This window comes from Heteronotia binoei, chromosome 14 (genome assembly GCF_032191835.1).
Source record: "Heteronotia binoei isolate CCM8104 ecotype False Entrance Well chromosome 14, APGP_CSIRO_Hbin_v1, whole genome shotgun sequence".
Taxonomy (NCBI): Eukaryota; Metazoa; Chordata; class Lepidosauria; order Squamata; family Gekkonidae; genus Heteronotia; species Heteronotia binoei.
Window position 1 is genome coordinate 18,921,291 of NC_083236.1, and position 25,064 is coordinate 18,946,354.

The 25,064-nt window shown below is 43.5% G+C and overlaps 1 protein-coding gene across 1 annotated transcript in view; it reads left to right on the forward strand.

The window, feature by feature from the left end:
• The window catches only part of DZANK1 (double zinc ribbon and ankyrin repeat domains 1), a 45,861-nt gene extending 21,156 nt beyond the window's left edge, over positions 1-24,705 (forward strand). Inside the window, exons 9-20 of the mRNA XM_060253903.1 lie at positions 646-735; positions 2,213-2,335; positions 7,248-7,412; positions 7,726-7,945; positions 9,870-9,973; positions 10,162-10,236; positions 11,996-12,092; positions 13,137-13,231; positions 17,391-17,471; positions 22,159-22,286; positions 24,310-24,384; positions 24,506-24,705. Coding sequence (XP_060109886.1) covers positions 646-735; positions 2,213-2,335; positions 7,248-7,412; positions 7,726-7,945; positions 9,870-9,973; positions 10,162-10,236; positions 11,996-12,092; positions 13,137-13,231; positions 17,391-17,471; positions 22,159-22,286; positions 24,310-24,384; positions 24,506-24,638 — 1,386 coding nt within the window. The 3' untranslated portion in view covers positions 24,639-24,705. The remainder of the gene's footprint in view (positions 1-645; positions 736-2,212; positions 2,336-7,247; positions 7,413-7,725; positions 7,946-9,869; positions 9,974-10,161; positions 10,237-11,995; positions 12,093-13,136; positions 13,232-17,390; positions 17,472-22,158; positions 22,287-24,309; positions 24,385-24,505) is intronic.
• The last annotated feature ends 359 nt before the right edge of the window (positions 24,706-25,064 follow it).

The following is a 25,064-nucleotide window of genomic DNA, read 5'->3' on the forward strand; positions in this document are numbered from 1 at the left end:
GCCTGAAAAAAGTGGCAAGCTTGTTGCCACAGAACTGGCAGCCAGAAGCTGCGTCTACAGTCTGTCCTGTAGCCTTATATCAAGATTGTCAGACCTGTTGTTAAATGCTTCTGAACCTCAGCACAGGGAAATATCCAGCATCGATAAAGAAAAAGGTTGTCTGAGTGAGAAAAACTGCTCTGCTGCAGCAAAGAAAGCAGTAGATCTGTAGCATGTTTCTGCTTTGCTGATAGATCAAGATGGGTAGCCGTGTTTGTAGCAGTAGAAAAGAGCAAGAGGGATGGGGGAGGGATGGGGGAGGGATGGTGGCTCAGTGGTAGAGCATCTGCTTGGTAAGCAGAAGGTCCCAGGTTCAATCCCCAGCATCTCCAACTAAAAAAGGGTCCAGGCAAAGAGGTGTGAAAAACCTCAGCTTGAGACCCTGGAGAGCTGCTGCCAGTCTGAGTAGACAATACTGACTTTGATGGACCGAGGGTCTGATTCAGTATAAGGCAGCTTCATATAAGAGTCCACTAGCACCTTAAAGAGTAACAAAATTTGTGGTGGGGTAACTATGAACTTCTGTGAATCACTGCTCACTTCTACTTTGCTGGCATCCTTGTTTTACCGTTTTTTTGTGAAATATGCTTTCTCTGTATTTTAAAGGCTATAATATGCTTGGTGTGTGGATCAGGAAATCCAGTTCATGCCAGGCAATGTGTCATCTGTGAGAACCAGCTTCCTGAAGCACAAACGGTAGGCTGCTGCTTAAAAATCTCCTTTTCAGTCACCTGAGAATTGCATATCCCATTTTGATACTACAGAGCTGGCCAGCAATACACTTTTCAGTCCTCACTGTTCAGATGAGAGATCTAATTTGGCATGATGGAATTAGACCTGAAGGGGTTAATGCAAGGCTCATGGCATCCAGCCTGACAAACAATGAATTCTGGATTGTAATTTCACTTGAACTCCCTTGTATGGTCTTCTCTAATTCCCTGTTAGAGGGTGAAAATAGGTCTCTGATATTTGAGAAGATGCTGCACCAGTAAGAGATGCTTAGACTCCTCAGTAGCTTCAGTGAAACTAGTTGTGGTTTATTGAAACACGGTAGTAAAAGAAAGCATAAATGAGAATACCCATGACTAGCATATTCAAGGCCACCTAGCAGCAATGGAAATTTGCACTTACAAACGAAATAATTAGAAATTATTTTTCAATTAGCAATGGCAAATGCAATAGAACCTGTCACCTTTGAGAGTCCCTACCACCCTCCAGAGCCAATTTGGTATAGTGGTTAGGAGCACAGATTCTAATCTGGGAGAACAGGGGGTTGATTCCCCACTCCAATATGTGCACCTGCATGTGTCACAAGTTCTCCCAGAGCTGCTCTCTCAAGAGCAGTTCTTGAAAGAGCTCTCTCAGCTCTACCTACCTCACAGGATGTCTGTTAGGGGAAGGAGAAGGAGATTGTAAACTGCTCTGAGACTCCCGAGGGAAAGTGGAGTATAAATCCAATCTCTTCTTCTTTCCTGATCTGGGTAGCTCATGCTAGCCTGATCTTGCCAGATCTGAGAAGCTAAGCAGGATCAGCCCTGGCTAGTATTTGGATAGGAGACCTCTGAGGAATACCAGGGTCGTGACATAGAGGCAGACAATGATAAACCACCTCTGAATGTCTCGTGCCTTGAAAACCCTGCAGGATCACCATAAGTCAGCTGTGACTTAACAAACAAACAAACGAAAAAACCCACCCTCCTGCTCATCTTGCTCAGTTTCTTAAACTATAGTGAGGGTGGTATAGTTCTATGGTTTTTATCAGAGACTCAGATTCAAGATTGCCTTCTGGGATCTTCAATCCAAGTGTTGTACCAGCATCTGTGTGTGTGTGTGTGTGTGTGTGTGTGTGTGTGTGTGTGTAAGGTGCCGTCAAATCACAGTCAGTTTGTGGCAATCCTAGCATTAGTGTTTTCAAGGCAAGACACTAACAGAGGTAGTTTGCCATTGCTTTCCTGGAGTAGTTTGATGGTCTCCCATCCAAACGCTAACCGGGGCTGACCTTGCTTTGTTTTTGAAATGTGACCAGATCAGTCTAGCCTGGGCCATCCTACCTGAGCTCATTCAGTCTTGTCGAGATAGATGTGATTTTTGTGTGTGTATGTGGGGAGGGGGAAGGTTCTTGATAAGATATGGTTTCTCTTTTTTTTTCATTGTAACTATTGTTTGTATTTAGCCTGCTTTTAGTAGAAAAGTGCCCTTACCGTGGTCCAGTCATCAGCGAAAAACCAAATCCTGTTCAAAGTGCGGCCAGGCTAATGACCAGGATGCTCAGTTCTGTGGCTGGTGTGGAGCAAAGGTATGCTGAGTCTTCCAAGAAGCTTTGCATGAGTGTCATTTAAGCTGGACAGCCAGATTTCCTTCAGGATCAGGAATACTCTAGGCACAGCCCTGCATAACCTTGAGACAAAGTAATCTAGCTGGTATTATGAAATTCCTTACCAAATAGTTATGCACACTTTTTACTCTCTCTTATTTTGCCTATGGTTCAGTAAAATTTTACTGGAGCACATGGAATTGTATAAGCAACATTCATGTACAATTTTAAGTATATTTTACCAATATTCACATTTGGATGTTCCGCAAATATGAAAGGAAATCCACATTTTTACTGTATCTCCAGCAAATATTAGAGACTCTCCCTTTAATTTTAGGTAATTCCACTGGAGTTAGTACCATCTAGAAATAAGTGCTGTACTGTTTTCTTTTATTCTACATTGAAAGAAGGACAGAATAGGTCTTTGAACAAAGTTCGAGTCCAGCAGCACCGTTAAGACCAATAAAGCTCAATTCTGAGTATAAGCTTTTGTGTGCATGCACACTTCTTCAGATAGATCCAAGCGGACAGTTGTGTTGGTCTCAGGCAGCAGAGCCAAGTTTGAGTCCAGTGGCATCTTTAAGACGAAGAAGTTTAATTCTGGGTATAAGAATCGCATGCACACTTCTTCAGATACAAGCTGAAGGATAGGACTTTGTGACTTTTAAACGAAGATATCTCAGAGATGCTGACTGATAGATCCATTTCCCATTTTGTATATCTTATTTTATTTTATAATATATAGCCTGCCTTTCTTGCTGAAGACGGGTTACAAAATATAGAAAACAATTCAATCAGACAGCATAAGATATCCAGTAAACAGTGCAATGGGTTTAAGATTGCAGAACTGGAAAACAGTGCAGACATGCCATACCATAATGCATAAAGTAGATTACAAGGTGAAACACAACATAGTGAAAGAAGAAGAATTGCAGATTTATACCCTGCCCTTCTCTCTGAATCAGAGACTCAGAACGGCTTACAATCCCCTATATCTTCTCCCTGCACAACAAGACACCCTGTGAGGTGGCTGGGACTGAGAGGGCTCTCACAGCAGTTGCCCTTTCAAGGACAACCTCTGCCAGAGCCATGGCTGACCCAAGGCCATTCCAGCAGCTGCAAGTGGAGGAGTGGGGAATCAAACCCAGTTCTCCCAGATAAGAGTCCATGCACTTAACCACCACACCAAACTGGCTCCACCAAAGACAATGCAGTACAAGCAGACTATAACAATGCAACAGACCAAAATCCTAAAAGTACTTTTACTTTATTTTCATTAGATTTATCAAAACGAGTTACATCAAACTTTATTATATGAGTTTGAAGTGACTCCAGTTACCATCAGTCCAGCTTATTGGGGGGCGGGGCTTTGAACTGTTGTGCTTTTTTGCCGTCTTTTAATTGTTTAATGGTTTTTAGTTGTTTTAATTATATTAGCTGTTTTTTAATTGTTTATGCACTTTGATGTTACTTGCCCTGAGCCTGTTATGGGAAGGACAGGATATAAATTTAACTAATAAATAAATAAAACTTTATAAACAATAAACTTTTTATAAATAAAAACTTTATAAACAACATTCAAACTTATCTAAATATAAAAAATTCTTTCTCTGAAACCCTTGATAATTTTAATTTAGTTAATATCGCAATATTAAATACACAGTGGAACCATTCACCATCTCTTCCCCATTTTGCTGCTATTGCCAGTTTTAGCAGCAATAGATGTTCAAAACTTTTTCAGAGTGATAAATAAGCTCCCCAAAAGCAATGCAGCCTTTGAAATAATCCAGTAGAGTAACTTCTGGATGCAATGTTAGGTATGTTACAACCTGGCACTTCTTTAACAAACTGAATCAATTTTCCAATGAATGTTTGAACATGACAAAATGAATGAATGTTTGAATATGACAAAAAATGTGTGGGAAATATGCCATAGTGAGCTACCTAGCCAAGACTGGTTCCCTTGCATTTCTGCACCAATGGCCAACCTATCTGGAGTGAAATACCATTGGGAAAGAAAACCTATTAAATAAATGTTCTTTTAAACTCATAGAGATGTTTAGGTGCAGCACGATTCCAAATCCACCCCCAAACCAATATTGATCTGTAAGTCCCTATTCCATTTTCTAATGTAACTTTAAAGAAGCAATTTCTAGATTTACTAATGAAGAATACATTTTATGGATTAAACCACCAAGCAGCTGTTAAGTGGTCATTATAAACTCAAAGGCTGTTTTCTGCATTTAGAGTACTATATTTCCTCAGTAGTGTGTTTGCCAAGTCACTGATCTGAAAAAAAAACCCTGCTGTAATTGTGGTCTGTCCCACAGTTTTATAATCCAAATTATGTCAAAGAAACTATGTCAAAAAACCCCCCTGAGGGGTCAGATTAAGCCAAGAATTAGAGTTAGATAAACAGGGGACCCTCAAGAATTTTCAGGGGACATCTCATTCCCCTTTCCTTCTATTTCCTCTTTCCCTTAACTGAAAAATCCCCACAGACCCTTTCCTTGCTTTTCTGTCCTTCCCACCCACTAGTCAACCTACATTTATCTGCCCCCAGTCTTCAGCCTTCCCTTCTTCCTTGCCTCTCCCTGGCAGCCTCTCTGCTCACTGACCATCTCAGCAAGATGGAGGGGGGAACCCTTCCCTTTCTGCAGTGGTAGGTTGTGGGGCCAGAGCGAGCACAATAGAGAAGATAGTCTGTAGTGTTGCTCTCATGACTTCCGTTGCTTCAGTATTCTTGAGAATATTGAACAGTCAGAGCCTGGCTGCTGTTCATGCAAGTGTAGCGCCTAGCCAGCTTTGAAACCCCCACATTTGCATTGTAGCCAGGGCTTTTTTTTTTGTAGAAAAAGCCCAGCAGGAACTCACTTGCATATTAGACCACACCCTCTGACATCATCACTGGTTCACACAGGACTTTTTTGTAGAAAAAGCCCAGCTGGGACTCACTTGCATATTAGACCACACCCTCTGACGTCATCACTGGTTCACACAGGACTTTTTTGTAGAAAAAGCCCAGCAGGAACTCACTTGCATATTAGACCACACCCTCTGTCATCATCACTCGTTCACACTGGACTTTTTTGTAGAAAAAGCCCAGCAGGGACTCACTTGCATATTAGACCACACCCTCTGTCATCATCACTCGTTCACACTGGACTTTTTTGTAGAAAAAGCCCAGCAGGGACTTATTTGCATATTAGACCACACCCTCTGGTGTCATCACTCGTTCACACAGGACTTTTTTGTAGAAAAAGCCCAGCAGGGACTCACTTGCATATTAGACCACACCCTCTGACATCATCACTGGTTCACACAGGACTTTTTTGTAGAAAAAGCCCAGCTGGAACTCACTTGCATATTAGACCACACCCTCTGACATCATCACTGGTTCACACAGGACTTTTTTGTAGAAAAAGCCCAGCTGGAACTCACTTGCATATTAGACCACACCCTCTGTCATCATCACTCGTTCACACTGGACTTTTTTGTAGAAAAAGCCCAGCAGGAACTCACTTGCATATTAGACCACACCCTCTGTCATCATCACTCGTTCACACTGGACTTTTTTGTAGAAAAAGCCCAGCAGGGACTTATTTGCATATTAGACCACACCCTCTGGTGTCATCACTCGTTCACACAGGACTTTTTTGTAGAAAAAGCCCAGCAGGGACTCACTTGCATATTAGACCACACCCTCTGTCATCATCACTCGTTCACACTGGACTTTTTTGTAGAAAAAGCCCAGCAGGGACTTATTTGCATATTAGACCACACCCTCTGATGTCATCACTCGTTCACACAGGACTTTTTTGTAGAAAAAGCCCAGCAGGGACTCACTTGCATATTAGACCACACCCTCTGACGTCATCACTGGTTCACACAGGACTTTTTTGTAGAAAAAGCCCAGCAGGGACTTATTTGCATATTAAGCCACACCCTTTGACACCAAGCCCACTGAAACTGCATTCTTGTGCGTTCCTATTCAGAAGAAGCCCTGGTTGTAGCCATTGTTTAGCATAATGCTGGAGAACAGATTCTCTTCACATTCATACCGCAGCTGGCATTTCTGTTTCTTCGTCTGATCCATTTTCTGAGCAGTGTTTGAGACAACTGTCACAGTTTATAAAACTTTTACAATTAAAGGTTGCCATTATCACACTGAAACTATGTTTGTCAGTGGGATTCTTCATGTTAGCGAGGAAAAAACAGTAAAGCCTTAAATTCAAATAATCAAGAATTGTGATGGCCTTTGAATAGCCTGTCTTTTGATAGCTCCTGCTTTGCGCACCTGGAAGCATACGTAGCTTTTTACTGGGGAAAGGGAGGATCTGTACACACAGAGATGGATTGCATAGTTGGCATGCACAAGGTCCCAGGTCAGCCCTTGGCATCTCCATTTAAAAGAACCACAGGTTGAAGAGTGGAAAAGAAAAATACCCTTGCCTGGAGACTTGGGGTAGCTGTTGCCAGCCTAGTCAGGAAGTACTGTCCTAGGCTGTAGCGTGAGGCAAGCTTGAGAGTATTAGACAACTTTATGTGCTTTTCTGTGCTGTCACATCCGACTTCAGTAGCATTAGGATTTTATAATAGTGTATTTTTAAAGTGGCATATTTGTCACAGACCATGACCTGGATAGCCCAGGCTGGCCTGATCGCATTAGATCTTGGAAGCTAAGCAGAGTTGGCCCCGGCTAATCTTTGGATGGGAGACCTCCAAGGAATTACCAGGCTCACAACACAGAGGTAGGAAACGGCAAACCACCTCTAAACATATCTTGCCTTGAAATCCCTACGAGATCACCGTGTAGCGACATGATAGCGAAATGATTGTAACTGTGTTCTAGATCATTTCCTTGTGGTTCCGTTTGATTGTCTGTCTTCCTCAGGTGAGTCCTCCTCCGCCCTATCTCGCTTGCTTCAAGTGTGGCGCAAGCAACCATACATGGGCACGATACTGTGGCACATGCGGTGCTCATATTGAGCCTCTTTACAGACAGGGCTGTGATGACAATATCTTGTTGAGTGCTGGAGATGGCTTTGTCATTTCTGAGGTAAGTTTGCATAGGCAAAGAGCTGTCACATTTGAGAGACTGGTCAATATCCTCAAATGGCATAAAGCTAAGCTGATGTGTCTTAGGGAACATTTTAGTCCGCAGTGCTTCAAATGGCATGGCTGCTTGTAACGGTTACCAAAATATTATATATGACAAATTTTGGATCAAAAAGTAGTATAGAATTTTTAAACCAGCCACCTGAGTGTGCTTGGAAAGTATTTTTATTTAAAAAGGGATAAGCTGGAGGGATTATTTTAACTGAAAAGGGAAACAAGTCATTTTTTATGTCTAATTTGTACTGTTTTAACAGAATAATAGCTTACAGAATTGGCGGCAACCTACTGTTCTGTTGCGCACATCAAGACCTGATCCACTCAGGAGAAAAGAGCAAGGGACCCAAACAGTTGGCTTATTCTACCCATCTGGGAAATTCTTGGAGAAGAGAGAATGTGAGCTGGTCTCTCAACAGGAAAAACAGCGCAAGATGAGTGACCGCAAACCTCTGCTCACAGCCATCAGTCCTGGAAGAGGTAACAGAAAAGTCGATTATTTCTTTATCTTAAAATGAATCCTTCTTAAAATTGGGCTGGTGCTTCTCTTTTTCTGTGTCCTCCAAGGGCAGGAAGGAATCCTTTAATATGTTGCTTCCTCCACTTCTTCCAGAAGGCAGGGTGAATAAGCGTTGGCTTTGCTTCCTTCTTGGATCCCCCTCCAGTTCCAGCCATGCCTGCTGTGGAGCTCAGATGTCAAATTTCCAGAAATCTTGATGCTTTGGGGGAAATTGGAGGGGGGAGGGATCTGTTTTTCTCCTCTATAAATATGCATGTGTGTGTGATACTTGCTTCCTTGTCAAACCTAAATTTATTCGAATGCTTTAACAACATAAAATGCATCATTTATACCTTATCATAAAATTGTACTTCTTGGCATATTTATGCAGTTTGAAAGAATAAAATGATACAAACAAACTTATCAAGATAAGTTATACCAGAGAGAGAGGGGGGGGAGCATGCTACAACCTGCTGCACCCTGTGCTACCACAGCACATAGTTTTGCCATTGGAGAGGCAGGAAAAAATAAAGCTCCCAATGCTTTTTTTGGTAAACCAAATAAAGTATTATTCAGACAGCATCAGCCTCATTGAATCCCTATGGCACTCACCGCCTATTTGGATAATGAGCTCAACTATGTAATTGCACCATTCCCCCTCAACTGATTCTGGCACTGGGCTGTCTCAAGTGTGTGTTATAGGGGGCATTCCACAGAAGTGTCTGCTGAGATAGCATCTCTTTGGTCTGGTCTTGACTATTGATGCCTGGGGCTACAGCTTCATCTACAGCCCTTAGGTTCTGCTGTATGTGGCTGGTTCTGTGACCAGGACCAATGACATGTCCTTCTCTTCCCTCCTGTGGACATGTGGTTAGACAACTGAAAAGCTGCTCTGTGTCATATGATCCTGCCTCATCTCTGTTTTGTGCTGTTAATATTGACATAGTTGTTCCAGAAAGTGAGTTTTGTCTTAATTTCACAATCTTCCACATCAGGCTTCATCTGCTGCATCCCATGTAAGTGGTTTTTCCTCTCAATGCTCTGGGGAAATCAAAGTTACTCCTTTGTAAGTGTGCAGTTGTGGCTTTCCTTATTGCTTGTCCCAGTGTCTCCCTTCTCTTTCCTTATTGCTTGTCCCAGTGTCTCCCTTCTCTTTCCTTATTGCTTGTCCCAGTGTCTCCCTTCTCTTTCCTTATTGCTTGTCCCAGTGTCTCCCGTCTCTTTCCTTATTGCTTGTCCCAGTGTCTCCCTTCTCTTTCCTTATTGCTTGTCCTAGTGTCTCCCTTCTCTGTCTCTTGTGTTGTTCCTCTGACAGAAGCTTTTTTCCCAGGAAAGCCAAGCACGTTCTCTACCATGTGAGCCATAGAGGTTGCTGTCTGTTGCACTTGGTACACCTGTCCTTCTGTCCTACTGTTTTTCCTTGTCAAAAAAGAAAGTGGAGTTTAAGTGGGGCCAAATGGCATTCATGCCCCCATCTGTAGGGATCTCTGTGGTGTAAGCTGTAGGACACCTACTGCACAGGTCACATTGGTCCATGCTGTTGTCAGTGCTGTGCTGTATTTGTGACCACTAGATTTTGTCTTGTCTGTGTTATGGATGATGTTAGAGAGACTTTCTAGTGTCACATGAGTCCTGTATCCCTTTCCATTTGTGGCTGATGAGGGGTGTGGTCAGCATTCTGCACCATGATTAGTGAGTGCTGGCAGTTGCCATGGGGTCTGGAAGTATGGCTACGGTTATCTGACTTAAAGTAGTAGCATTTTGCCTCTCCTCTTTCTTCAGGAAGTGCGTAGGACACTAGCTTAGCTATGTAGACATGCCTGTGTTAGCAAGCGGCTAGGACAACAGGACCATATGATGGCTATGCCTGAGGTAATCTGTTCTCTTGGTACAATCTCTTCTTAGGCTACTGGAGGAAGCAACTAGATCATGTGTGTGAACACCTCAGAAGCTATGCACAGAACAATGTGGAGTTTAGAACTTTAATTGGAGAGCCTCAGATGGGAAAGGTAGGAAGATGATTGAAACAGGGAGCTTTTCTGGGTCTGGCTTTGTTCCTGTGAAATGTATGGTTAATTCTGAAACTGATGCGTAAAAGTCAGAGGAAACAAGGCCTAATGATGAAGAATGGCAGCGTGATAACAATTATCCTTTCTTTTTCATGAAGAAATGGTAACCACTTCCTTTTCTCCTACAGCTTATATCTGCAACTGTCCATGAGAATGAATATCAAGTCAGTCTCCGACTAAATTATGCGCTTGCTGTAAATAAGGTTTGTGTGGAAGTTTGACAGTGCACTCCTATCCAGAGTTACTTTATAACCTGCTAGACAGGAAAGGAATAAGTTGGGATGAAACAGGTTTATAGCTTGAAATCAAGAAACTAGAGTTGGGAAATCATTTGTGTGCCATATGGTTTACACAGAGGGTTCTACCATTTAGTTTCTTATGGTCAATTAAATCAAGAGCCTGAATAATCAACAATTTACTTAATCAAAAATGTTCATTACAAAACAACGTGAATATGATTTAATTTCAGACATAAGTACATACATTCATGGGGCAGAAGGTCCCAGAAGGAACAAGTCATAGGTGATGTAAAAAGCCTCCACCTGAGACCTTGGAGGGCAAGTGCCTACTAAAATGTGAGAGTGACACAGGATACAGTTACAGTGTCAAGTTCTTATTCTCGTTACCAAGAGAAAGGTTTCCATTTTTGTAGAAGGGCCAAGAAAACTCGCAATTGCTCAAGCTTACTAATATTTATCCAAAGAACATGAAAAGGAAAAGGGAAGCTGTAATGATTTTAATTTATATATGTGTGTTCCTTTAATTGTTGGTAAGTTGCAGTAGAAAAAGGGGGGGGTGAAAGAGGGGGAATGAGTGAGCGAGGTGATTGGTTGGTGACCGAGAGAGTATGGGTGGAGCTAAGAAGTCTGGGTGGAGGGTAGAGAGAGAAGTCAGTCAGCAGTTGATTCTCAGCAGATTGACAGCAGTTAACAGTCAGCTGTGGTTGGTCAGTCTGAGAAGCAGTCTTCTGATTAGAATCTCATATAGTGTTGTGAAAGGCTTTAAGATTCTAGGGAAGAAAAGTAGAATACTTTTAGAGGGCATATTAGGGGCTAGATAGGGAGCCAAAACCTAATATTGTCAGAGTATTATAGGCAGGCCTCAGATTCAGCAGGAGCTCATAGGAACGCAGCTCCTGAACCTTTCTGAGGGTTCCCCCTCCTCCTCCCCACCTTGTCCATTGAATAGTAGGTGCAGCTGCAGAACAATCCCTGGATTAGGAGAGCGGGCAGCCAGCCAGCCACCAGGGGCTTTGCCACACCCCCAGCAGCACTCATTAATCCCTGGAGAAGTCCATACTACCCTTTCTTCACTCATGTGATTTTGGGTGGCAGGTGGCTTGCTGGCCTTTTGACTGTGTGTATGGGGGGTGGCCCAGGAGAACCCCAAGTGAGCAATGCCTGGTTGGGCTGGCTGGATCTTTAGCCAGCCCAAGCAGGCCTCGCTCACCCAGGGCTCTCTTTTTTTGCATCAGGTCACTTTTGACTGGTGGGGAGGGCATATGCTAATGTGTTATGCTAATGAGCTCCACCACCTATTTTTCTACAAAACGACCCTTGATCATAGGACTATGAGAGACAGAAGTTGTCATGAAAGTTGAGTTGGGAAGAGAAAACAGGATTTGAGAGTGATGAATGTGTGAAATGGAAGAGTGTGACACCTCAGTTGGAAGTTATTATTATTCATTGAAGAATTAAGCCATAAATAATTTGAAACCAATACACTGTTCTGAGTGAGAATCTTTGCCATGTCTGCGATACAAAAAGTATTGCTTTATAACAACAACAACAACAACAACAACAAATTTTATTTGTATCCCGCCCTCCCCGCCGGAGCAGGCTCAGGGCGGCTAACAACATAGTTCAGGGTTGAATTATACAAATGGATAAAATTACATTAAACATTATAAGCGTTTAATTAAAATCTGGTTATCTTTATTGTCTGCTATTTGTGATTCTTCAGGATACTCTGACCTATAAACCAGCAACATTTGATTATCATAGTCGGAGTTCCCACAAAGGAGATACAAATGAATTACATGGAAGGAAAGCAATCTTGGGTGAGTATCTGTGTATTCTGGGTGATTCATTGCAAGAGATTGCAGCTTTTGTACTTAAAAGCTGATGTTCACAAGAAAGCTTTGACTCTCAAAAGCTTAGACCCTGAAAATCCTGTAGGCCTCTAAGGTGCGGCTGGACTCAAATCCAGCTGGTCCACTTAAAACACTTGACAGCCGTGTTTTGAAGCAGAGCCCAGGTGAGACATGAAGAGCTCCAAGAACTCCAAATCAAAGGCTGCATATGGTCACAGGAGCCCTGGGGCTGGATGAGGTTGCATCGTGACAAGAGGGAGAAAGAGCACTTGCTGTTGGAAAAGTGTATAGTAGTGGTTCTTTTCAATGTAATCATGTGCAAAAACTAGCTCATTCCTTAATAAGAAAGTAAGATCAATATATCATCAGTAAGTCACAAACAAAGCTTAAGGATATAGTGTTGGGAGATGTCTGTGTCTCAGTGGTAGAACATCTGCTTGGCACGCAAAAAGTCCAAGGTTCCATCTCCTGTATCTCCAGTTAAAAGAATCAGATAGTAGGTGATGTGAAAGACCTGTGCTTGAAACACTGGAGAGCTGCTGCCAATCGATAATACTGACCTTGATGGACCAATGGTCTGATTCAATATAAGGTAGCTTTATGTGTACAATATACATAATTAAAACATTTTTTTGGAGGAGGGGCTGTGGCTCAGTGGCACAGCATCTTGCTCAGCATGCAGAAGGTCCCAGGTTCAGTCCTCCCACCAACTCCAGTTAAAAAGACCAGCCGATAGGTGATGTGAAAGACCTCTGCCTGAGACTCTGGAAAGCCACTGGCAGTCTAAATAGGCAGTACTGATTTTGATGGACCAAAGGTCTAAATCAGTATCAGGCAGCTTTGTGTGTTCACTCCTGTATAAAAAAACACAGAAAATTCTAGAACACAGACTAACTCCAAAAACATTAAGCAGCAACTGAAAGCATTTAAAACCCAAATTCTTTCTCTGTACCATAGCCATAATTTGTCATGGATATCACTTGCATTCTAATGTTTTGTTTTCTGTTTTAGCAAGTGAAGAGAGTCAGAGAATCTTGAGTCCCAGAGAGAAAATCCAAAGAACGGCCAGAACATGGAAATGTCTAGAAAAGGAACACAGACTTTCTGTATGTATCTGCTTTTAATTCAAATGTGTCATTTGTGTAGGAAGGATGCTAGAGCATTAGCCATTATGATGCCACAAACAGATTACTTTAAAAGGAATCTGTTTTTTTACAAAGCACTACTTGAGGAAGAAAAATTTCTAGAAAATAGTATTGTTTCTATTCATGCTATTGCTCTCTTAAAACTGAGTATATGCTTTGGCCTCTTAGTTCTGCTGCATTTCTTTTTCTCCTTTTCATGAGTTCATAGTTTGGTGATGTTCTTCATGGTCACTTGTGAGTTCTATGTCTGCATTAAAATACTGTGGAGCATGTTAAAATTCCACTCTAAGGCTTTACACTCAGGGCCAAGTTACATGCACATGCTATACTATTTCTGATTCAGATCCAAGTGGGCAGCCATGTTTGGTCTGAAGCAATAGAACAAAGATGGAGTCCACTGCCACCTTTAAGACCAACAAAGTTTTATTTAGAATGTTAGCTTTCATGCACGTGCTCACTTTGTCAGACGATGAAATGGGGTACAGCGAGCAGTGCTACATATAGCTGGTAGGCAGTGGTTAAGCACGCAAAATAGTACAAAGTTAGAATAGTACAAAGAGAAACACAGTGGAATACTTGATGAGAATGGGTTTAGCATATGTAATGAGATAAGAAACCAATTCCATGTTCAGTCCTAGGAAGGTGTTTGTTCCAAGTTTGTGATTCAGCAATTTCCCTTTCCGTTGTGTTCTTGAAGTTCCTTTGCAGTAAAACAGCTACTTTGAGGTCACCCATTGAATGTCCTGGGTCGAAGTGTTCTTACAGGTTTCTCAGTTTTGTAATTCCTGTTTTGTAATTTCTATAGGTTTCTCAGTTTTGTAATTCCTGATGTCAAATTTGTTTTTTTTGTTTTTTTATTTTGTTTTTTTGTTCGATTTATATCCCGCCCTACCCCACCAAAGCGGGCTCAGGGTGGCTAAATTTGTGTCAATTTATCCTTTGGTGTAGATATATGAGTGGGTGGGAGTCTAGGAAGCATTGCGCCAAGTCAGCCATAAAGATTGTGGGGCCATGCGGATGCCCATGGCTGTACCACTGATCTGTAGGAACAATTCATCACCAGCTCCGAAGTGGTTATGGGTGAGAACAAAATGGCGCAGTTTGGTGACTAAATCAGCTGTGTTTTTGTCAGAAATTATATTCCTTGTAATCCATCTTGGTGTGGGATGCTGGTATACAGAGATTGCACATCCATGGTGGCTAAGACGGTATTCTTTGGAAGGTTGTTCAAAAATTGTATTTTCCCCAGAAAAATCAGTAATATAGCAAACATTAATTAGCCCTTCCTGGCAACTAACCCTCCACCCCACCCTCTCTCCACCTATATGTAATGACTGAAGAAGTTTTGTATCTGAAGAAGTGTGCATGCACATGAAAGCTTATACCTTGAATAAAACTTTCGTCAGTCTTAAAAGTGCCGCTGGATTCAAACGTTGTTCTTTTGCTTCAGTCCAACACAGCTACCCACCTGAAGATACACATGGTTACCGTAAACGCAACTGTGTTTTTGACCCCATTCTGACACACCAATATCCATGCTGTTTTCTGTAGCCCCACTGCCATCAGTGAGGCTGGCTACTGCATAAGATAGTCCAGTTTCCTTACTTAAATGGGCAGGGCTGAGAATGTGTTGTAAAGTTTAATCGGTTCTGCACACACTTTTCTGACTGACCCATGGGCAAGTTTTATCTCTTTCAGCCTCAGTGACCCCTTGGCTGTAAAATGGGACCTAATATGCTTAAGAATGCTCTCTCAACTAGATTTCTTAAAAATAAAACGTAAATAATACTCTGTGTAAGGAGCCTCGCCTTGTGCCGATGGCTCAGTGTCCTTCACCTGCAACACTGTCACATTATTTGGTTCTCTTTTACCAGATGCAACTCTGGTTACTGTTTGGGGGATATGTGTGTGTGCATACCTGCATAGCAACCAGGGAGACCTTCACTCATACTCTTGCTTTACCAAAAAAGGGGAGATCCTTAGAAAAAAGGCAGGATGAAAATGAAATACCTTTAAAAAGCTGTTCTTAATAACAATAGTACTTAGCAGTATTTGTCTGTTTATAATGGGGGGGGGCAGCTTGATGGAGCCTGTGCCCCTGATCATTAAAAGTTCACAGTGACCCTGGTTTTATTTTCAGGTGTGTGAGGGTGGGGGTGGAGTTCTCTGTGTGGGCAAGGGCATGTTGCTGTCTCCATTGGCAGAAGGGACAGTAACTTCCTGCAGTATTTGTCTACAGGAGTTATATGCTGCTTCTCCATGGCTCACAGGTTTTTTTAAAAAAAGCTGTTAAAATCATCAAAACAAGATATCAAATTGTGAAACTAGCCATTCAAAGCAAAAATAGCCCCCAGCACAGGGGGAGTAGACTAGATGGAGGCAGAGAAGAGATGCAATCGTGCAAATGCTTTCTTGGGAGTATGCCCCACTGAACAGTTTGTTTTAAATACACCTGCTTAGGATTGCTCTCTTAATCTTCCCCCCCCCCCTTTACTAGTCTGTCATCTTCTGTACCTTTCTTGGGTTTTGGCCTGTTTGTAATCCTGTGCACGCACATCCTATGCATAAGCTCTACTGAAGACGGTAGGACTGGCTTTGAGTAAGTTGGTCAGGCTGCTGACCTTATCCACTTACTGGTCTTGTTCAGTTAGCATTTCTTGTTCTTGTCTTTAATTTTTTAACTGGTAGATTTTGTTAACCCAGTGATGATTATTTGACTGCTATACAGATAGCCTGACAGTACTTTCAAATCTCTAGGCCTCCCTTCACTAACTCTAGGCCCTTCTGTTTTTCCGTTGGGTATGCACAAGTTCTTGAAACAGTATCTTGGAAGCCTTTGAGATTGCTAGACTGTTCCCCCCCACCCTCCATTGCCACCGTCATAAATTATACACATGCTTTAGAGGGAGCAGGAGGCAGGCTACATACACCAGCAGGAGTATAATAAGGTCAGTGGTATCTGGGACACAGCAACTCCCTAATGACATCAAGTAAACCAAAAGGTTAAAACCCTTCAGGTCATAACAACAAAGAGGTCCAGAGCCCTCCAGTTTAGGAGCGTGGTCCAAACTGGATCAGTTTTCTTGGATTAATTGCAGATCAGACTTAATTTACCCTTCCTGAATGAGAGGATCATTTGGAATAAAAATAAGTTATCCAAAACTTTAAATTTATTGGCAACTTGTAGAAAAGCAAAGTAAGTACTAAGTGAAGTTCATTGAATTTCTTGCAAAATGTAACAAGTAATTTAGAAGCTGTTGCCACTTCTGAATCTTCAGCTTGAGGTGGCATCAAGGTGGATGGTAACCTCCTTACCCTGGCTTGAACAGTTTTGTCTTGTGCCAATTTGGCTGGTCCTACTTAAAGGTATTACATAGATTTTGGTTTTGAGTACAAAGCCCACATTTAAGCAAGCCCAGCCACCAGTGAAGTCACACTCAAGAGACACAGAGTGAGGGGGAAATAGTCCAGCCATGTATCCCTTGTAAAAAGGGAAGTTTATTGGCTTTCCAAAAAAGGGACTAGCATGCTAGGGAATTCAGAGGCCACTGAGAAACCTTTTTCAGGACACTATCTGAATACTTCTGCTCCTTCATTCCAGCTATCTATGGGTATTCCCAGGATAGGAAGAGGGAAGTAACAAACCCAGCTGAGCCATACTGAAGACTATACCAATGTGCAGGGGTCGTTTTGTAGAAAAATAGGTGGTAGAACTCATCCAGGGGTTGTTATGCAGCTGCACCTACTATTCAGTGGACAAAGTGGGAAGGAGGAGGTGGAACTCTCAGAAAGGTTCAGGAGCTGTGCTCCTGTGAGCTCCTGCTGAATCCGAGGCTTGCCAATGTGAATGTTTCCTCCAGAGTACCTCAATCGTGTCTTAATTGGCTCATGATCTCTATTCTGACAAATTGAATTTAATGAGGCTTCCAGAGTTTGTTCTGCGAGAGGACAATGCTTAACTGGCAACTTGGCTTCTTTTCAGCTGTTCACGGTTTTTAAAAGGCAGCTGTTTTTCGTAAACGTGTGAGGGTTGGATATCCATTTTGCTTGGTTGAGTTCATAAAAACCATTTGACCACTGGCGTATAATGGCACGTAATTCGTTATTGCTATCTCAATAGAGTGAATCCAGGCAGCTGCTGAAGGAAGTTGGTCCAGAAGGCGAGGGTCAGCCTTTTCTGGTGGAGCAACTGATTGATGAGGTAGAGCGGTGTTCCAAAATGTGTCTGTGTACGATGAATTATTCTGAATCCTACACTTAGTGATTGTCCAAGGGGAAAAATTAAACAATGTAATCGGTGTATGCCATAAAGATGCCTGCATTGCTGACCTAAAGTTCTTGGTTCCATTCACGTTCAAGGAAATTGATTGCCTCAGTGAAAGGCACAAGCACAAAGAGGCCCTCTAGGCAGATAGCTCTTCCTGAAGTGAGTCCTGTGTCTGAATGGGTTTCCCAGGTAAAGTATGATAATAGTTTCAGTGAAGGTCCAAGGGCTGCTCTCGATGATGTCACGCACTGAGTACTCTTAGAACTAATTTAGGATAACTTCTTCATATTGACTTTGGCCACCAGATTTCACTCTCCACTTGGCAGGAGTCACCATCCCAACACTACATAGGTTCCTGAAAGCCTACAGACCCTCAAGAGTATTATATAGCGGGTTCTATGCACGGAGGAGTCGTCAGTTGAGTGATAGCAAACAAGCTTTTTAATAGACGTGGCATAGTTTAAGGCTACAAGACTGGGGCGGGGGCCAACGAGCCCAACTTATATACATCTCTGGGCTCCAGCACAAGCACATTATTGGGTCATTCAAACCGGTGGGGCTTGTGATTGGTCTAGGGCTGCAGAGATTTGGATCCTGCAGCCCTTTGTTCCCTAGTCCCCAAGCTCAGTCCATATGGCTCCAACGGCAGGAACACCCAAAGTTTTCCCTTGAGTCCACATACATGACAATTGTGTTCCAAGTCCGTTTCAAGGTGTTGGTATTGACCTTTAAAGCCCTCTATGGTCAGGGGCCTGTCTATCTGCGGGACCGCCTTTCTCCACACGTTCCCCGGAGAGCACTGTGTTCAGGGACAAAAAAATATATTCTTGTGGTTGAGCAAGCTTTGTACCAAAAAGGACAGCTAACCTCAAAGATTTTGAGGACCAGTCTAGAATACATAAAGAGGAAGCAATTGCTGGCAGCCGCGTTGTTGGAACAGCAATCAAATGTTTGGAAACATTTGGTTTTGATTCACATTTTATAGAATGGATAAGAGCTATATATATTTGTGCCAAAGCAATACTAAAAGTAACTGGTGTGCTATCAGCTTCCCATACTTTATGTAGGGAAACCAGTCAAGGCTGGCCCGCTTTCACCTTTTCTTTTCTGCCCTCAAGTCATGACTGTCTTACAGCGACCCCTGTTGGGGCCTTCAAGGCAAGAGATATTCAGGTATACCGTTTTCGCACACAGCTTACCTCGCAGTCACAATCCTGTTCCCTCCGCAGCATCCGGTCGGATTTCCCACCATCTGTGTTGGAGTTACAGGAAGTGCCACAGCTTTTGCATATCAAACGTAAACCACTAAAACCCAGTTTACCTTTGCTATGCAAAAGCCGCGGCACTTCCTGTAACACCGCCGCAGATGGTGGGAAATCCGACCGGACGCTGCGGAGGGAACAGGATTGTGACTGCGAGGTAAGCTGTGTGCGAAAACGGTACTTGTTTGCAATTGTCTGCCTCTGCATAGTGATCCTGAACGTCCTTTGAGGTCTCCCATCCAAATACTAACCACAGGTTGACCGTGCCTAGCTTCTAAGATCTGAAGAGATTGCGCTATCCCGGTCAGTGCGCCACACCACTACCTGCCTTCACTACCGTTTATCTTTTCTTTAGAACCGCTAGATGTTATCCGCTTGCAGTAATGAATAAGGGCACAACTACAAGAAGTTATGTATATAAGCCAAATCTCGTTTTAGATGACATAGCAATTTTATGTCATTGTTTTATGTCATCGTTTTAGATGACATAGCCAGTTTGGTGTAGTGGTTAAGTGTGCGGACTCTTATCTGGGAGAACCGGGTTTGATTCCCCACTCCTCCACTTCCACCTGCTGGAATGGCCTTGGGTCAGCCATAGCTCTGGCAGAGGTTGTCCTTGAAAGGGCAGCTGCTGTGAGAGCCCTCTCCAGCCCCACCCACCTCACAGGGTGCCTGTTGTGGGGGAGGAAGGGAAAGGAGATTGTGAGCCGCTCTGAGACTCAGTAGAGGGCGGGATATAAATCCAATATCTTCATCTACCTCACAGGGTGTCTGTTGTGGGGGAGGGAGGGAAAGGAGATTGTGAGCCGCTCTGAGACTCAGTAGAGGGCGGGATATAAATCCAATATCTTCATCCATCTCACAGGGTGTCTGTTGTGGGGGAGGGAGGGAAAGGAGATTGTGAGCCGCTCTGAGACTCTTCGGAGTGGAGGGTGGGATATAAATCCAATATCTTCATCTACCTCACAGGGTGCCTGTTGTGGGGGAGGAAGGGAAAGGAGATTGTGAGCCGCTCTGAGACTCAGTAGAGGGCGGGATATAAATCCAATATCTTCATCCATCTCACAGGGTGTCTGTTGTGGGGGAGGGAGGGAAAGGAGATTGTGAGCCGCTCTGAGACTCTTCGGAGTGGAGGGTGGGATATAAATCCAATATCTTCATCTACCTCACAGGGTGTCTGTTGTGGGGGAGGAAGGTGAAGGAGATTGTGAGCCGCTCTGAGACTCTTCGGAGTGGAGGGCGGGATATAAATCCAATATCTTCATCTACCTCACAGGGTGTCTGTTGTGGGGGAGGAAGGTAAAGGAGATTGTGAGCCGCTCTGAGACTCTTTGGAGTGGAGGGCAGGATATAAATCCAATATCTTCAATATTACAGATGCAGAACACTCAAATAATGAGCTGTCACCAGGTCTACCCTAAAACTATCTTTCTTTGAGGAAGTTAACACAGCAAAAATGACGTTGCTGCCCAAGATTTTTATTGTGTAATGTTCTGACTTATATTCAGACTGATTAGCAGAAAACGAATGCAAATCTGTTATCCAGAGTGAAGCCATGGTTTTGCCTGGAGTCTCTACTAAGTTTAATAACAAAAGCCAGGGTTAGCTGGTGGGGAATTTTTTTAAAAAGTTATTCTTTGAACAAACTCTAATTAATATAAGAATTTAATATTTGTAAGAGTTTGCTGGGGGGAAAGCGTAAATGACTGGGGAAGGCAATGGCAAACCACCCCATAAAAAGCCTGCCGTGAAAACGCTGTGAAAGCAGCAGCATCCCAGAGTCGGAAACAACCGGTGCTTGCACAGGGGACTACCTTTTCCTTTTTTTACTTTCTTGGAAGACATTATACAAACCAGGGGTTCTTGTTGTGCCTCCTCTCTCACACTCACATGCACACGCACAAACACTGTAGTTAATCAGTCTTACCATAAGTCAGTTCTGACCTGTATAAGTCCAATCTTGTCAAAGCTCTGAAGCTAGTATTTGGACGGGAGACCTCCAAGGAATAACAGGGGTGCTACGCAGAGGCAGGCAATGACAAACCCCGTCCAAACATATATTGCCTTGAAAACCCTCAAAGGTCACGTAGGTCAGCTGCAATTTGACAACCAAAAAGAAAGGGGGCACATTTATTTCAGTAGGTTGTGTGGGTGTTTGGAAGTCCTTGTCTGCTACTCTTGACAGTGTCAAACATCCACCTTCTACTGGTCAGTCTCATTCTGTTAGCGGCCTTTCAACTCTGTCTCTCAACTTGCCTCTTGCCTTGCAGTCACTGTTGGTTACTCAGCTCACAAGGCTGCCTTTCTGGGCTGCATAGTCTACTGTTCAGGGTATGGTGCAGTGCATGAGACCTGCCCAGGCCCTTCTTGCTTAAAGCACACATACCTTATGCAACCCACCTTGACCTTTGCCTGTCACTGTCTCCCCTGCTACCACCCAGCATTCTCTCAGTAGCTAGTTACATCCTCCACTGGCCATTCTCTATGTAAGCTTCACTGTAGGGTCTTGGGCAGTGCTTATGGGGGAGCCAGGTAACAGCCTTTTTGGAACCCTGGACCCAGATTGGTGCAGAGAGTTACAGGTAGTAACCAACACCTTGAATTCTGCCTGGAAGTAACTAGGTAGCCAATAAAGTTATTTTAGAACTGGCAGGATGTGATCCTTGTACCAGCCAGACAACATGCTGCAAATTGAAACTTCTGAGCAGTGCAAGAGTCTACCTTTGACTGGTTCACAGCATGTTGAACTGTGGCCCAGTCCTACCCTGCAGAGGAAAGGCTGCTGCTGGTGCTACCAGCTGATGCTGAGTGAGAATCCTCTCTTCACAGTTGAAGGGATACGGGCTTCCACCTGGAGACATGACCCTGCCCTTTTAGCAGAGGGCAGCCTTCTTCAGAGTCAGCACGGCACACCAGGTAGCATGTCAAATGAGTGGGAAGACCCATCATAAGAACATAAGAGAAGCCATGTTGAATCAGGCCAATGGCCCATCCAGTCCAACACTCTGTCACACAGTGGCCAAAAAAATTATATATATATACATACACACACACACACATATATATACACACACACTGTGGCTAATAGCCACTGATGGACCTCTGCTCCATATTTTTATCCAATCCCCTCTTGAAGCTGGCTATGCTTGTGGCCGCCACCACCTCCTGTGGCAGTGAATTCCACATGTTAATCACCCTTTGGGTGAAGAAGTACTTCCTTTTATCCGTTTTAACCCAACCGCTCAGCGATTTCATCGAATGCCCACAAGTTCTTGTATCTTTAAATAAATGCTCTGTAATGCACTGAAAGAAGGCAGGGGGCGAAGCTTGATTATTATTATTATTTTTTATGCCTTCAGGGAGCAGATCCAAACTGCACCAATGATCATGACCAAGCTGTTTTAACGTTGGCTGTCCTGAACAAGCACCGTGAAGTCATCCCTGTTCTTGTGCAGAAAGGCGCAGTTATTGATCATCAGTCAGGACCGTAAGTCATCCATCGGAGGTTGATTCTTTCCAGTCAGGGTTTACATTTATTTTCCATCCACGGGTGGCAATGCCCAGGGCAGCTTTTCTTCCTGCCTTTGTAATGGAGGAGAAACGCCCCTGGGCCTCAAATGAGCTCAGAAGCTACGTATCAACATCCTCAGCAATTCAGGTACGGAAACCATTTGCAGAGCCCCTCTTCAGTTAGTTTGGTACTAAGTTCCATCCTTCCAAAGTCTGTAAAATGAGCACCCAGCTTGCTGGGGGGAAAGTGGAGATGACTGGGGAAGGCAATGGCAAACCACCCCATAAAAAGTCTGCTGTGAAAATGTTGTGATGCGACGTCGCCCCAGAGTCAGAAACGACTGGTGCTTGCACAGGGGACTTCCTTTACCTTTTTAAGTGTTTCATGGGGTGCTCCTTTTCCATTTTGGCCGCAGCCCTGGTAATTAGCAACCCTTGGGTGAGGCCAAGCCATTGTGCTTGGGTTGCCACCTCACAGATGCCGCCACCCTCCACCCCTCCCCGCCGTAGCACAGCTGCATGATATCATTTTGGTGGTGGCTGCCTCAGCACCCAACAGCAAAGGGTGGGTGGCACCTTTGCGACTGACACAAAGCTTGGCCTGTCAGTGCTCTACCAATCCAGCTTCTGCTAGAAATGAACCAGTCCCCTTCCCCAAAAGTCCATGCATCTGTATCCACTGTAACTTCAGTCCAGCACTGACCCCCACAGGAAGCTTCTCAAGGGAAGCAGCGTGTAGATTTTCAAAACTGGCCATTTAATTAGGGTATTTTGCAACCACAGATGTGAAAAGCATTCCCAGGTGCAGGCTTTTTTCCTTTTATTTGGCAAAGTCATAAGGCTTGATGCCAGTAGCCCTTTTTGCTTCTGAAGCATCCTGTGGCCTTGGCTTGCATAGCACGCCTCCACTTCTTCCTTCAGTTCTACTGTCACTCTCTCCATTACCTGCTTTGTACTTCAGTAACAATTACCAGGATCGAAAAGAGCAAGAGCATCTCACAAGGTCGCATCCCTGAACAGCGAAGGTCAGTGACGCAACCTTTCCATGCCCTTAAAAGCAGGAGTCTTCAAGTGAGGTCGTTGTGCCCTAAACTTAGGAGGCTTGCATCAGTGGAACCACCATGGGGTTTTTTTTTATTAACATATTTAAGAGGAAGAGAGGAGTGAGGAGAGGGGAACAAAAACAGGTGTCTAGTTGCAGCTCTTGGAAAAGTTGGCTCCTGCTGCTTTAGTGTTTTGTAACATGGTTTAAACTATTGGCTATCACTTACAAAGCTTGTCACTGCCTTGGACCTACACATCAGCGAGACTGTCTCTCCCCCTGTGCTCCACCATGACAACTTTGCTTCTACAGGTGCCAACCTGCAAATGGGCAAAATCAACTATTGCCCGTGCGCGTGCCTTCTCGGTTGCGGGTCCCACCTTGGAATGACCTGCCTGAGCAGGTCAGGAAAGCTCCCACTCTCCTGGTTTTCCACAAATTATGCAAAACTGAATTATTCAAGAGGGCTTTTCTACGCAAGCAATAGGGTTGCACTGTACAAAAAGGCTTCACAAAGTTACTTGGATAATCACTGGGGATTGTGGCCTGTACTGTTGTGTATAATCTGCTGTCAATTTGATCCTGTTGTGTTGTTTTGCATCATTTAATGTGTCATGTTAACATGCTTTGCTTCTCTTGCCTTTTGGATTTCTGGTTGGTTCTGCAACCCAATGCCTATTGCATTATTTACTGAACGTTCCATCTTGTTGATTGTATTGACTCATTCTGTGTAATCCACCTGGTCACCAAATGGTTTAAACTGTTTTAATTTAATTGTTTTATTGTGACTTTATTGTGCATTGTGAGCCGCCCTGAGCTTGCTTTGCTGGGGAAGGTGGGATATAAATCAAATAGACTAAACTAAACAGTGTGAAAGGTGGACTAAAAATGGCATAAATAAATGGTTCTTAGCGATTAGCAACTGACTTTGTTCACTCTCCTGCCCATCCTTCAACAGGTTAAACAACACAGCTCTTCATGAAGCCGTCTTGCTGGGACTGGAGGGACTGAGTTGCACAGAAGCATTGCTAGGGTAAGCTGGGCAATGGCTGGAAAAAGCCTCGTTTTGCAAGAGCTGTCGAATGTTTTCAATTCCTGATTCTTCATGGAACAGTTTTCATAGAGCTATAGTAACCATTAGTCTCTTTCCACAGATGTAACGCAAATATTAAAATGAAGAATGCCAAAGGATTGTCCGCCTATGATTTAGCCCTGAAGAGCAACAATGACAAAATAGTCTCCCTGTTTGCTAGTAAGCTAGGGCAGGGGATATTGGACCACATGTAAAGTAGCCAAGCAGGGTCCAAGTAACGGCTGATTATGAAATCCTCAAAAAGAATTGATTTGAAAGAAATCTTTGTGCGATTGTGTGCCTTTTGATTTCATCTAATTCTGACAGTTTATTATTGACTTAATATGACCAACGAGCATGCATGAGAGGGAGAAAATAGATGTGCTATTTGGATTTTCAGCTTTGGACACATTCTTGACATCCTTGTCTCCCAAATCAGAAATGCATCCTAGCAACTATCAGCTGCCATAAGACTTCCTAAACCTGCTGCCTAAAACAACCATCTTGCTCAGCTGGAGGGGGGGGGTTCTCATGTGTGCCCCCACAGAAGAGACGTATCCATTAATGCAGATGGAGACAACTTATTCCCCTCTAGAGCAACTAGTCAACAGCTGCAAAGAAACACTTAGAAGCAGGTTAAC